Consider the following 13,318-nt stretch of genomic DNA (forward strand, 5'->3'; position numbering starts at 1 on the left):
AAAACATTTTAAGTGTGAAATAACTGGCACTTTCAAATCTGAAATTTTGTTGAACTGTTTATAAAGCTGAAGAAGGTGCATTTGTGCGAAGTAGTAGTAGAATCAATGCCAGAAATAAATTAAAATTTAGCTTTTTAAAGTCTGGGTCTCACATTTCGGACTTAAAACCTTGATTTATGTAGATCCGGATTCAATAACGTTTTGAACCTATTCTTTAGATCTTTAATTATTCATACTGCAATATACTTTTGTAAGGCATATCAACTGATTACAGCAGGTTTCCCTGAAAAATTGCAGTCACGTGACAAAAATAGTGCGATTTGAAATGTTTGCTTTGATATCTGATCCCATCGCACACAGAGAAAAATATTTATCTGTCAAGAAGTCTCGCCCGGGCGATACTTTTCATTTCTTTTACCAGACCGGAACTAAGTTCGATATACCTAGAACACAAACTGATAAGCAATCAATTGCAAATATTCATTTATCATGGTAATAAAACATTTTGGCGCTTAAATAAGCATTTGCCTTACAGTTAACCTCTTGTTCTAAACTTTGACTGACAGGATCTATATTTAAGATCAATTGGAATCTGGTAAAAAATTATCTATCTCTTTCAGAATTACGACCGCTGTGCAGCTGTAGATTATTTCTCCCATAGATAAGCTAGATTTTTTCTGTATTTCAGGTCATAAAAACTTCTTATTTTACGTAAATCTGAAGTAAAAAATTGTTCTGTTTTGGAAAGGTTAAATTGCGCTTATCTTTCATAAAGCGAAGTAAAACACTATTATCATTTCTGACACGGCTGGACACCTAGGTAGAACCAGTTGGACCAAAGACCTTCCACTAATCACCCAGCGGGGCTCGAGCCAAATGGAGACGGTGATTCAATTAACGTTTAGTACGTTCAATCACGAAGGTCTCTTGTTAAGTCTTGTGCATGGTGCATATATTTTAATTTTCAATTTACAGTCAAATATATTTATAAAGACCATGCCTGGGACAGCCATAATGATATCTTTGATTTATTTGTTGGCGCTTTTATTCAGAAGTCTATATACGCTAAGAATCGTTGAAGCGTAAATAGAAGGCTATTGGTCTTAGAGATAGTTGATGCCTTTTCACAGGTGAAATTAAGGCAAGATTCGACTTTACTGTGTGTACTTACTTTTAGGAATGTATCACCCGTAATACTTGAGAAGGTTTGGTTCCCTGAGTGCTGTTTTGGCGTAAACTTCGGCACGTAAGCTGAATTATCAAAATCCAGCCTGAATTTCACGTGAGTTTTTCTGTCAATAATTTCCTCTTCTATCACAGTTATTGTCACAGAAATTTTATAAAACCGTTTAGCAACCTGTTGCAATTGCCCAATCACATAATGCTTAAATCCTCTACGTTTTGTTTGATAAAGCATCACACAACCCTCTTTGTCTTCTGTCAAAACTAAAAAGGCAGGACTTTGTAATCTTGGATAACTAAACCGTATCACTTCATGAATATTATCTATTCCATGTAAAAAATCTCTGTAATTCCTTCCTGTTACACGTAGAAGTTTGTCGTAACCGTAAGTGGCGCAGAATTCTACAAAACACGTACCAAAGAATGTCATCCACTGGTTGTAATCCTTTGTTTTTGTCACGTGACAACAACTCTGGGCTAGTAACGTCATAAGCTCATCTCGATATGTATTGTGAGTTGTAAAAACGATGTTTTTGATGCCTAAAAACAAAAAACGTAAGACAAATGGTATTGGAACATAACATTTTACTGAAAATGAGTTTGATACATTTAGATCTCAAGCAATCAATTTGAATGTTACAATTCGTTAGCTTCGTTTACCAGCAAATTGTCTCTGGGTGAACTATCGGGCAGCAAAGTAGACATACATGGTTTTCGGAGACTGCCCGTTGTCTAAAGCAAGACACCTTTAGACGTCTGATGTTGAAATTGTCAAACCACGAGAGTAAGTACGGGCTTATGGAACATAGACGAGATATGATCACAACAACCAACATTAAAGTCAAACTAATTTATGTCATATACATTATACGGAGATAGTAGGTTTTACATGGTAACAGTGGCTAGATAAAGGAATTATCTTTAAAAGAATATACCTGCATGCGCGAGTATTTTCTTCCACGTCTCCTCCCCCACATCCTGTATGACGTAATACTGTACACTCTCCAGGAGCAACCCGTACATCTTCCCCTCACCCTTGTTCTCAACCCTTGACCAAACCGGACACTGAAAATATTGTAGGGCAATAAATGGGTAAATATAGACGAATGTATTCATGGTTAAATAAAACTGTGCGAACGAATTAACGAGGCGCACAACTTCCATAGCAATCAAACTTTACCACCCAAAGACTGGTCTATTTCATGACACACTGTATACGAAAACACCTCCCGAGGCAGTTGAAATGAACCTCCTAAAATAAATAAAAATGCATTAGGAACTTAAAATGCAACAAACATCCATTCAAAGGGTATACGAATTTGCTCTGTTTTGCGTATTTGGATGGCATTTTAATTCGGTCCTGCTGTACGGGTTAGAGTGTTGTAGTGTAATCAAAAGTGACAAGAGAAACTTGATAAAACAGCTGTCTTGGAAAAAAATGTAAAAAAATAAAAATAAATGCAGCATGACCACGAAACCCAAGCTGATGCAATTTCGATGTCGTGGCAACAGACTATGTATGTACCAAAGCTGCCTCCCAGAATTGCCGATGAACACCAATCGGGAAAAGATAGTCAGTGCACAGACCCTGTGTTTTGTTCACAGGAAGTAACTCCTGTGGCTATTCAAATGTTGTGTCCTTTTTCTTCTCAGAAAAGCTGATATATCAGAGCCAAGAAAGATCAGGATCAGAATATATAAAAGAAATGATAAAAAAAAATTAAAAAAGATTATCAAGTAGGGAAAAGAAAGCGAGGGTGTCGGCAGGAACACTTTACAGAAAACAATAACAATGCTGTGCTTATTATGAGGCAAATCTGCGCATATTGTCCTTCGCATACCCAAACTGAGACACATCATTCATGTCTCATGTCCCACACGGGATGAAGAAGTTTACGTTATTAAGATTTGACAAATCTCATTGAACAGCTAAATACGTTTAAGTGTTAACAACACGTGACGAATTGAAATAAACTAAATGAAACTACTATTGCTCGTCAGTAGTTTGTAAAGTAATGACTAAATATCCGTCGTGGTAGCTACTTTGAACAATAAGACTCTACCAATTAAATCTATTCTATAAAACCCATACTGTCAAGATCTTCAATTTATGGGTGAATCATAGCATGAAGATGACTTTCTACAAATATTTCATCTTAGATACCAGGATTCCCGTTTTCAACAAAAAAATGCAGATTTGTCAGAAGATATTAGTACTGTCAAGCAGGTACACTAGTAATTAAATAGTTTAGCAAGGAATTAAAATGAGCTTTATTAAAATACTATACAAAAGTTTATTCAGCATAAAACACATATGCTTATAGCCAATACAGAATACATGTTCAATGATAAACATGTTTTAGAAATATAATTGGAAGGGGGTACAAATTCAATAAAAGACATAGATTTACAGTGAAAAATATAAAAAGAACGTTATAATTTTTATAACTTACAATTGTAGAATTGTCAAATTAACAATGTCTTGTACATCATATTACGTATATTCTTCAGACTGAATTTGAATAGGGACTAAGAAATACTTCGCTAGGTTTAAGATAACATTTTTTGATTTTGATGACATCATATTTTTATGAAAATACAAGCATGAATTAATCACGGGTGAGCTGATGCTTCAATATATCGTATTAACCATATTATTGCATATTTACCTACGTCTTTCAAATACTTTTGTGTATATATATAATATTGTAATTGATATGTAAATACCTTTAATCATTGTGCTCACTCCCGCCGTTTTACATGCATGTATTTGTAATATTTTTTTTTGCTATGACGATGCAATACTGTGTATGAATAAACATTTGTTCTATTCTGTTCTGTTTATATTACATAGATACAAATAGAAAATAATCATACGTTACAAATTCCAGGCGTAGCCGCCATTTGCACCAATTTAAACACATCCATTTAAAATTCAATTTATCAGCTTATCCATTAATATTCACTTGTTAAATATATGCATTTGCGGCGACTACGGCCAGTTGTTTGAACTCTCAATAAACTCCACACAACAACTGTCTCGTTAGAAAAATGCAGGCGTTAAAACACTATGAAATCATTTAATTTCGAGAGTATAAAATTTCGTGGTTTTAGCCAAAAAAAGGCCATCTCGTCGGGATAGGAATTCGTGGATTTCAGGTTTTGAACATAAAATGAATGGTGATATTATATGTTCTTTAATTTTTTGGATTGGTAGAGTCACAAGAGCCATAAAATCTAGTCTTTAGTGAATAGTAATGATTTTACAACAAATATTTACTAATTACGATTTTGTGTGGTTATCCCAATCAATCATTTTTCATGTTTTGTTCTGCATAATTTTAATTACATTTTAATGACCCACCAATGAACCAAATGTTGGACAAAGTATCAAAATGTCAAGCAAAATAATAGCACTGATAGACTAGTCAGATAGATCGCGTCAGTGCAACGTTGATCCTATTATATCTTATTGAAACATTTTTGCAAGATATTCTTTTCATTAAGCAAAAAACATACAATATGTTCATTGCCTTACATTGAATATTACGTGGTAATATGACGTTACAAAAGGAAGTTTTAAAAAATGTGAAAATGAGAAAAGTATGACATTTATAACAGGGTATAAGTTACGTACTATGATGAAATACTATGATGATAGTCGTATAATGTAATAACACTTTAAACATATTGATAAAGTCTTATTCTATATAAAGGTATTATATATAATTCACTAAATCCTGCACCTGTTTGAATCAGCCAGGCTAAACAAGAAGTATCTTTAAGAAAGATACACGGCATGCACATTTTAAGCTGCGAAACGTGCATGCACTCTGCACTTCTATATACGACTGGGTAGTTAGCAAAACAAAATGTAGTTTTTAAAGTAAAATTTTCATGGTGTTTTATGCAGAACATATTTTAAAGAACACATATTTTACATCATAATTATATTAGTCATAATCTAGGAAACTTTGACAAAAATAAGACTAAAAGAACGGGGCAGAAAAGTGGGGGACGAAATGACCAATTTGAAATCGTCAATGGATCATACGAAATGACCAAAATGGCGACGGGTTGACTAGGGGACGAGTTGTCTGTGAATCATTTAAGGGAGATCACTCCGTATCAAAGTGGCAGGGAGCTATGTAACAAGAATATGTAAATATATATAACGTTTAAAGAGATCTCACAAATATCAATAAAGTTCTTTAATCTTTGATTTAATACCCGCCCGCTTAGCTCAGTATGGAGAGCTTTGGTCTACGGATCGCGGGGTCGCGAGTTCGATCCTCGGGCGGGGCGTATGTTCTCCGTGACGATTTGATGAAATACATTGTGTCTGAAATCATTCGTCCTCCACCTCTGATAATTCATGTGGGGAAGTTGGCAGTTACTTGCGGAGAACAGGTTTGTACTGGTACAGAATCCAGGAACACTGGTTAGGTTAACTGTCCGCCGTTACATGACTGAAATACTGTTGAAAACGGCGTTAAACCCAAAACAAACAAATTAATCTTTGAGACAATAGCTTTAATGAAAATACTGAAATATTTATGATACTTCATGATAAAGTAATTATCAATGATGAAAATTATTACAATACTCTAAATATGTATTTTGACGCGTGAATATTCTATAATCAAGCTTACTGTTAACATATATCTAATAATTAAATCATTTCAAACACACTGTAACAAGTTGTTGCGTTAATAAAGTTGCAATTTTCGTGCATTCTATTTACACAATAATTTTGCGCAGTTATCAGCAATGGTTCACGTGAGACTATTTTACGCAAAAACCACAAGCATGTCAGTTGTTTTTTGAGAAACTTTAACAGGGCTATTCATAGATTAGCCACTAGACTGATAATAAATATATTTCTACATTTCCCACCATTTCATAGAAACAAAAGCCAGTCTATTTTAGAGATTTTCGAAGAGGAATGATGTAAAATTAGATATTGGACATATGATATAGACTGGTTAAGTTCACTACATTCGATCATAAAAATGTAAAAATATATATTATAGTCTAGGAGCTAGTCTAGGTTATTCAGATCCTTCTTATTCCAGTCAGGTTAAACATCTATGCGTACGCTTCTTTTTTTTTCATGGTAGAAAACTAACGTTTTATTTCTAAACATATATCCTTTGCATTTTTGTTATCTTAATCAAGGCTAAGCTTTTCTTCAGTAGTATGATGATGTGGTTTATCAGAAGCATTAACATGTTTAACCTATTAGTGCTAAGACAGGCATTGGTTCGTGATGTAATTGAATAAGATTTAGCCTAAGCCATCTTTTATTTGAAAAAAAAAACACAGTGTTTAATCAATCAAATGTCTACGGAATTATAACATCTGTCTGGTAACACATCTACACTACAAACTTTTAACTTTAGAGATAATTGAACACTGATGATAGCTGCTTTGCAATTATCACATCAGAGCATTAAAAAACGTTTTATGTTTTTATCTCACTGTTTTGAATTACAACGTCGGGTTTAGCACTAAAACAACTGTTTCCGATTTCCACAAGATTTTAGTTTAAATACAAACCATTATCATCGTTAAAAAAGTTTTTTTTTTGTAAAACTTAAGTGCGCCCCCCCCCCCCCCCTCCACACGTCAGTCCCGCGATATGATATTGACCGTGGACCTAATGATCCCCAAAGCTACAGGGGTCACCTGTTGACCACACACAGTTATTCTAGAAGCTCTTCTTATGAAGTTTGACAACTGTAGGCCAAAGCGTTCCTAATTTTCTTAATCAGTTTTTATGACACAGACATGATTGCAATAATTACTACATTCTATTCTTTTAACCCATACAAAACATGTGTTTTAACCATTTGGCAACTAACTTATATCTTCAAGTATTCTTTTCATACAACGATCGGATAGAATGGATTCTTTTATACATCAAAATAAAACGCTTGGAGTCTGCTATGTTACAACCACACTTGTAATAAAAACCAGATTTGTAATAATTATAACAATTCTCTTTTTTATTACAAAAGTGGTTGCAAAGGTTCAACCACATTTGTAATAACAGATTGTAATAAAAATCGCAAACTTTTTTTTGAAGATGTTTTTCCCACGTGATATCAAGCTTATGCATGCGTTATTAAGCACGGCAGTCAATTGAACTGTCCTGGTCATTTAAGATCCATGTTTTACCCGAATCCTTGTTCATGGATATATTTACTTTAAAAAGTTATTACATTCTCGTTTTATTACAAAGAGTTGCAAAGGTTCAACCACATTTGTAATAACCAGATTTGTAATAAAAATCGCAACACTTTTTTTTGGGAGAAGTGTTTTCCCACGTGATATTCAAGCTTATGCATGCGTTATTAAGCACGTGCAGGTCGAATTAAACTGTCCCGGGTCATTTAAGACTCCAATTGTTTTACCTGAAATTCTTGTTCATGGACATATTTTACTTTAAAAAATTATTACATTTCTCGTTTTTATTACAAAAGTGGTTGCAAAGGTTCAACCAGATTTGTAATAACCAGATTTGTAATAAATATCGCAAACACTTTTTTTCGGGAGATCTGTTTTCCAATGCGATATTCAAGCTTATGTTTGCGTTATTAAGCACGTGCAGGTCGAATTAGACTGTGGCGGGTCATTTAGGACTCCAAATGTTTTACCTGAAATCCTTGTTCATGGACATATTTTACTTTAAAAAATAATTACATTTCTCGTTTTTATTACAATAGTGGTTGCAAAGGTTCAACTACATTTGTAATAACCAGATTTGTAATAAAAATCGCAAACACTTATTTTCGGGAGATGTGTCTTCCCACGTGATATTCAAGCTTAGGAATGCGTTATTAGGCACGTGCAGGTCGAATTAAACTGTCCTTGGTCATTTAAGGCTCCAATTGTTTTACCCGAAATCTTTGTTCATGGATATATTTTACTTTAAAAAGTTATTACATTTCTCGTTTTTATTACAAAAGTTGTTGCAAAGGTTCAACCACATTTGTAATAACCAGATTTCTAATAAAAATCGCAAACTTTTTTTTGAGAGATGTGTTTTTCCACGTGCTATTCAAGCTTATGCATGCGTTATTAAGCACGTGCAGGTCGAATTGAACTGTCCTGGGTCATTTAAGACTCCCAATAGTTTAACCCGAAATCCTTGTTCATGGATATATTCTACTTTAAAAAGTTATTACATTTCTCGTTTTTATTACAAAAGTTGTTGCAAAGGTTCAACCACATTTGTAATAACCAGATTTGTAATAAAAATCGCAAACACTTGTTTTCGGGAGATGTGTTTTCCCACGTGATATTCAAGCTTAGGCATACGTTATTAAGCACATGCAGGTCAAATTAAACTGTCCTTGGTCATTTAAGACTCCAATTGTTTTACCAGAAGTCCTTGTTCATGGACATATTTTACTTTAGAAAATTATTACATTTCTCGTTTTTATTACAAAAGTGGTTGCAAAGGTTCAACCACATTTGTAACAACCAGAATTGTAATAAAAAACGCAAACATTTTTTTCGGGAGATGTGCTTTCCCACGTGATATTCAAGCTTAGGAATGCGTTATTAGGCACGTGCAGGTCGAATTAAACTGTCCTTGGTCATTTAAGACTCCAATTGTTTTACCCGAAATCCTTGTTCATGGATATATTTTACTTTAAAAAGTTATTACATTTCTCGTTTTTATTACAAAAGTTGTTGCAAAGGTTTATCCACATTTGTAATAAGCAGATTTGTAATATAAATCGCCAACACTTTTTTTCGGGAGATGTGTTTTCCCACGTGATATTCAAGCTTATGCATGCGTTATTAAGCACGTGCAGGTCGAATTAGACTGTCCTGTGTCATTTAAGACTCCAATTGTTTTACCCGAAATCCTTGTTCATGGACATATTTTACTTTAAAAAATTATTACATTTCTCGTTTTAATTACAAAAGTGGTTGCAAAGGTTCAACCACATTTGTAATAACCAGATTTGTAATAAAAATCGCCAACACTTTTTTTCGGGAGATGTGTTTTCCCACGTGATATTCAAGCTTAGGCATGCGTTATTAAGCACGTGCAGGTCGAATAAAACTGTCATGGGTCATTTAAGACTCCAAATGTTTTACCCGAAATCCTTGTTCATAGACATATTTTACTTTAGAAAATTATTACATTTCTCGTTTTTATTACAAAAGTGGTTGCAAAGGTTCAACCACATTTGTAATAACCAGATTTGTAATAAAAATCGCAGATTGTTTTTTTTGAGAGATGTGTTTTCCCACATGATTTTCAAGCTAATGCATGCGTTATTAAGCACGTGCAGGTCGAATTAGACTGTCCCGGGTCATTTAAGACTCCAATTGTATTACCCGAAATCCTTGTTCATGAATATATTTTACTTTAAAAAAGTATTACATTTCTCGTCGGTTACTAGCATAAAGATACTGTTGTACTGATTTTAATATCATTGACATTTTTATCATCATTATAAACATTATCATAATAATAATGGTAATAATAATAATCCTCATCATCTTGGGCTGGTCCGTTCTAGGATCAATGGTAAGATTAATTGCCCTAAACTGTATTACCTAAATACTGTTGAAAGCAGGCTCTCTGAATCCAACAAATAAATATAATATTCATCAAAACCATTATACAGATTGCCAAAATTCGAGACGTTTGCAGTAGTAGGTGTAATATGACCACTACAGATTGTCAATAAATGGTGGTTATTTGTACCAAAGTATTTGGAAATCTGACTAAAGCGAGTTATGATTCGGGCACAAACATTATATATTACACAAAATAACAAAACAAATCTAAGTTCAAAGCTTTGACCTTGATCTTGGAGATAGCAACAAGGATCATGATCGCAACACACCTTCTATCCATGCTGGTTATTTGTACCAAATAATTTGAAATTTCTGACTATGCATGGGCAAGTTATACCAAGGACAAAAACTTATACATGTATATATAACTGCACGAACACACAAACTCCGCTGTTTCACGGCGGGATTATGATAAAAGAAGGCCTGTTAACTCATAGGCGGGCTCGATGAGGTGAGGGTAATTAGAAAATAAGGTGTATTTTCTTAGAATCTCATAGACATTATTTCGCAGCACAAGATCGGGCCCTCCTAGACTTAAGGTTGACAAGTTGTACATAATTTGTACCATGACATAGCAACTTCCTGTCTGTCAACCAACTTGAAACAGCTCGTTGTTATATTTTCTGGTCCTTTGGGATCATGGAGTCCATTCAACATATGTGTAATAGATTTCCGCTTAAGCCGGTGCTAGGGGGCGTGAGAGGTGTTGCACATTTCATTACCTCTCTTGAACAGACTCAATCAAACCGAGTCTGCTATTATTCTTCTTGGTTGCATTCCTTGCTCCCAAAGGATCTTTTTACAGATTTTATTGTCAACCTTAAGTCTAGGAGGGCCCGATCTTGTGCTGCGAAATAATGTCTATGAGATTCTAAGAAAATACACCTTATTTTCTAATTACCCTCACCTCATCGAGCCCGCCTATGAGTTTACAGGCCTTCTTTTATTATAATCCCGCCGTGAAACAGCGGAGTTTGTGTGTTCGTGCAGTTAGATATACATGTATATACGTTTTTGTCCTTGGTATAACTTGCCCATGCATAGTCAGAAATTTCAAATTATTTGGTACAAATAACCAGCATGGATAGAAGGTGTGTTGCGATCATGATCCTTGTTGCTATCTCCAAGATCAAGGTCACAGCTTTGAACTTAGATTTGTTTTGTTATTTTGTGTAATATATAATGTTTGTGCCCGAATCATAACTCGCTTTAGTCAGATTTCCAAATACTTTGGTACAAATAACCACCATTTATTGACAATCTGTAGTGGTCATATTACACCTACTACTGCAAACGTCTCGAATTTTGGCAATCTGTATAATGTTTTTGATGAATTTTATATTTGTTTGTTGGATTCAGAGAGCCTGCTTTCAACATTATTTAGGTAATACAGTTTAGGGCAATTAATCTTACCATTGATCCTAGAACGGACCAGCCCCAGATGATGAGGATTATTATTATTACTATTATTATTATGATAATGTTTATAATGATGATAAAAATGTCAATGATATTAAAATCAGTACAACAGTATCTTTATGCTAGTAACCGACGAGAAATGTAATACTTTTTTTAAAATACAATATGTCCATGAACAAAGATTTCAGGTAAAACATTTGGAGTCTTAAATGACACAAATGACACAGGACAGTTTAATTCGACCTGCACGTGCTTAATAACGCATGCATTAGCTTGAAAATCACGTAGGAAAACACATCTCTCAAAAAAAAAAACAATTTGCGATTTTTATTACAAATCTGGTTATTACAAATGTGGTTGAACCTTTGCAACCACTTTTGTAATAAAAACGAGAAATGTAATAATTTTCTAAAGTAAAATATATCCATGAACAAGGATTTCGGGTAAAACAATTGGAGTCTTAAATGACCCATGACAGTTTAATTCGACCTGCACGTGCTTAATAAAGCATGCCTAAGCTTGAATATCACGTGGGAAAACACATCTTCCGAAGAAAAGTGTTTGCGATTTTTATTACAAATCTGGTTATTACAAATGTGGCTGAACCCTTGCAACCACCTTTGTAATAAAAACGAGAAATGTAATAATTTTTTAAAGTAAAATATGTCCATGAACAAGGATTTCAGGTAAAACAATTGGAGTCTTAAATGACCCGGGACAGTCTAATTCGACCTGCACGTGCTTAATAACGCATGCCTAAGCTTGAATATCACGTGGGAAAGCACATCTCCCGAAAAAAAAAGTTTGCGTTTTTTATTACAATTCTGGTTACTACAAATGTGGTTGAACCTTTGCAACCTCTTTTGTAATAAAAACGAGAAATGAATAACTTTTTTAAGTAAAATATTCCTGACAAGGATTTGGTAAAAATTTGGAGTCTTAAATGACCCAGGACAGTTTAATTCGACCTGCACGTGCTTAATAACGCATGCTAAGCTTGAATATCACGTGGGAAAACACATCTCCGAAAAAAAAGTTTGCGATTTTTATTACAATTTTGGTTATACAATGTGGTTGAACCTTTGCAACCACTTTTGTAATAAAAACGAGAAATGTAATAATTTTTTAAAGGTAAAATATTCCATGACAAGGATTGTGGTAAAACAATTGGAGTCCTTAAACGACCAGGACAGTTTAATTCGACCTGCACGTCCAATAACGCATGCTAAGCTTGAATATCACGTGGAAAGCACACCTCCCGAAAAAAGGTTTGCGATTTTCATTACAAATCTGGTTATTACCAATGTGGTGAACCTTTGCAACCACTTTTGTAATAAAAACGAGAAATGTAATAACTTTTAAAGTAAAATATATCCATGAACAAGGATTTCGGGTAAAACAATTGAAGTCTTAAACGACCAAGGACAGTTTAATTCGACCTGCACGTGCCAATAACGCATGTCCTAGCTTGAATATCACGTGGGAAAGCACACACTCCCGAAAACAAGTGTTTGCGATTTTATTAAAATCTGGTTATTACAAATGTGGTTGAACCCTTTTGCAACCACTTTTGTAATAAAAGCGAGAAATGTAATAACTTTTAAAGTAAAATATATCATGAACAAGGATTTCGGGTAAAACAATTGAGTCTTAAATAACAGGACAGTTTAATTCGACCTGCACGTGCCTAATAACGCATTCCTAGCTTGAATATCCGTGGGAAACACAATCTCCCGAAAAAAAGTGTTTGCGATTTTTATTACAAATCTGGTTATACAAATGTGGTTGAACTTTGCAACACTTTTGAATAAAAACAGAAATGTAATAACTTTTTAAAGTAAAATATTCATGAACAAGGATTTCGGGTAAAACAATTGGAGTCTTAAATAACGAGGACAGTTTAATTCGACCTGCACGTGCCTAATAACGATGCCTAAGTTTGAATATCAGCGTGGGAAAACACATCTCCGAAAAAAAGTTTGCGTTTTTTATTACAATCTGGTTATACAAATGTGGTTAAACCTTTGCAACACTTTTGCATTTAAAAACAGAAATGTAATAACTTTTTAAAGTAAAATATCCATGAACAAGGATTTCGGTAAATAATTGGAGT

The 13,318-nt window shown here is 34.0% G+C and overlaps 1 protein-coding gene across 5 annotated transcripts in view; it reads right to left on the reverse strand.

The window, feature by feature from the left end:
- Positions 1 to 13,318, reverse strand: part of LOC123537544 (uncharacterized) — a 276,487-nt gene that overhangs the window by 63,487 nt on the left and 199,682 nt on the right. For all 5 annotated transcript variants that reach the window (XM_053528640.1, XM_045321343.2, XM_053528639.1 and 2 more), the window contains exons 2-3: positions 2,118 to 2,247; positions 1,172 to 1,722 (exon numbers count right to left, since the gene is read on the reverse strand). In XM_053528640.1, the coding sequence (XP_053384615.1) occupies positions 1,172 to 1,722; positions 2,118 to 2,205 (639 nt within the window). In that variant the 5' untranslated portion in view covers positions 2,206 to 2,247. The remainder of the gene's footprint in view (positions 1 to 1,171; positions 1,723 to 2,117; positions 2,248 to 13,318) is intronic.

This window comes from Mercenaria mercenaria, chromosome 17, assembly GCF_021730395.1.
Source record: "Mercenaria mercenaria strain notata chromosome 17, MADL_Memer_1, whole genome shotgun sequence".
Taxonomy (NCBI): domain Eukaryota; kingdom Metazoa; phylum Mollusca; class Bivalvia; order Venerida; family Veneridae; genus Mercenaria; species Mercenaria mercenaria.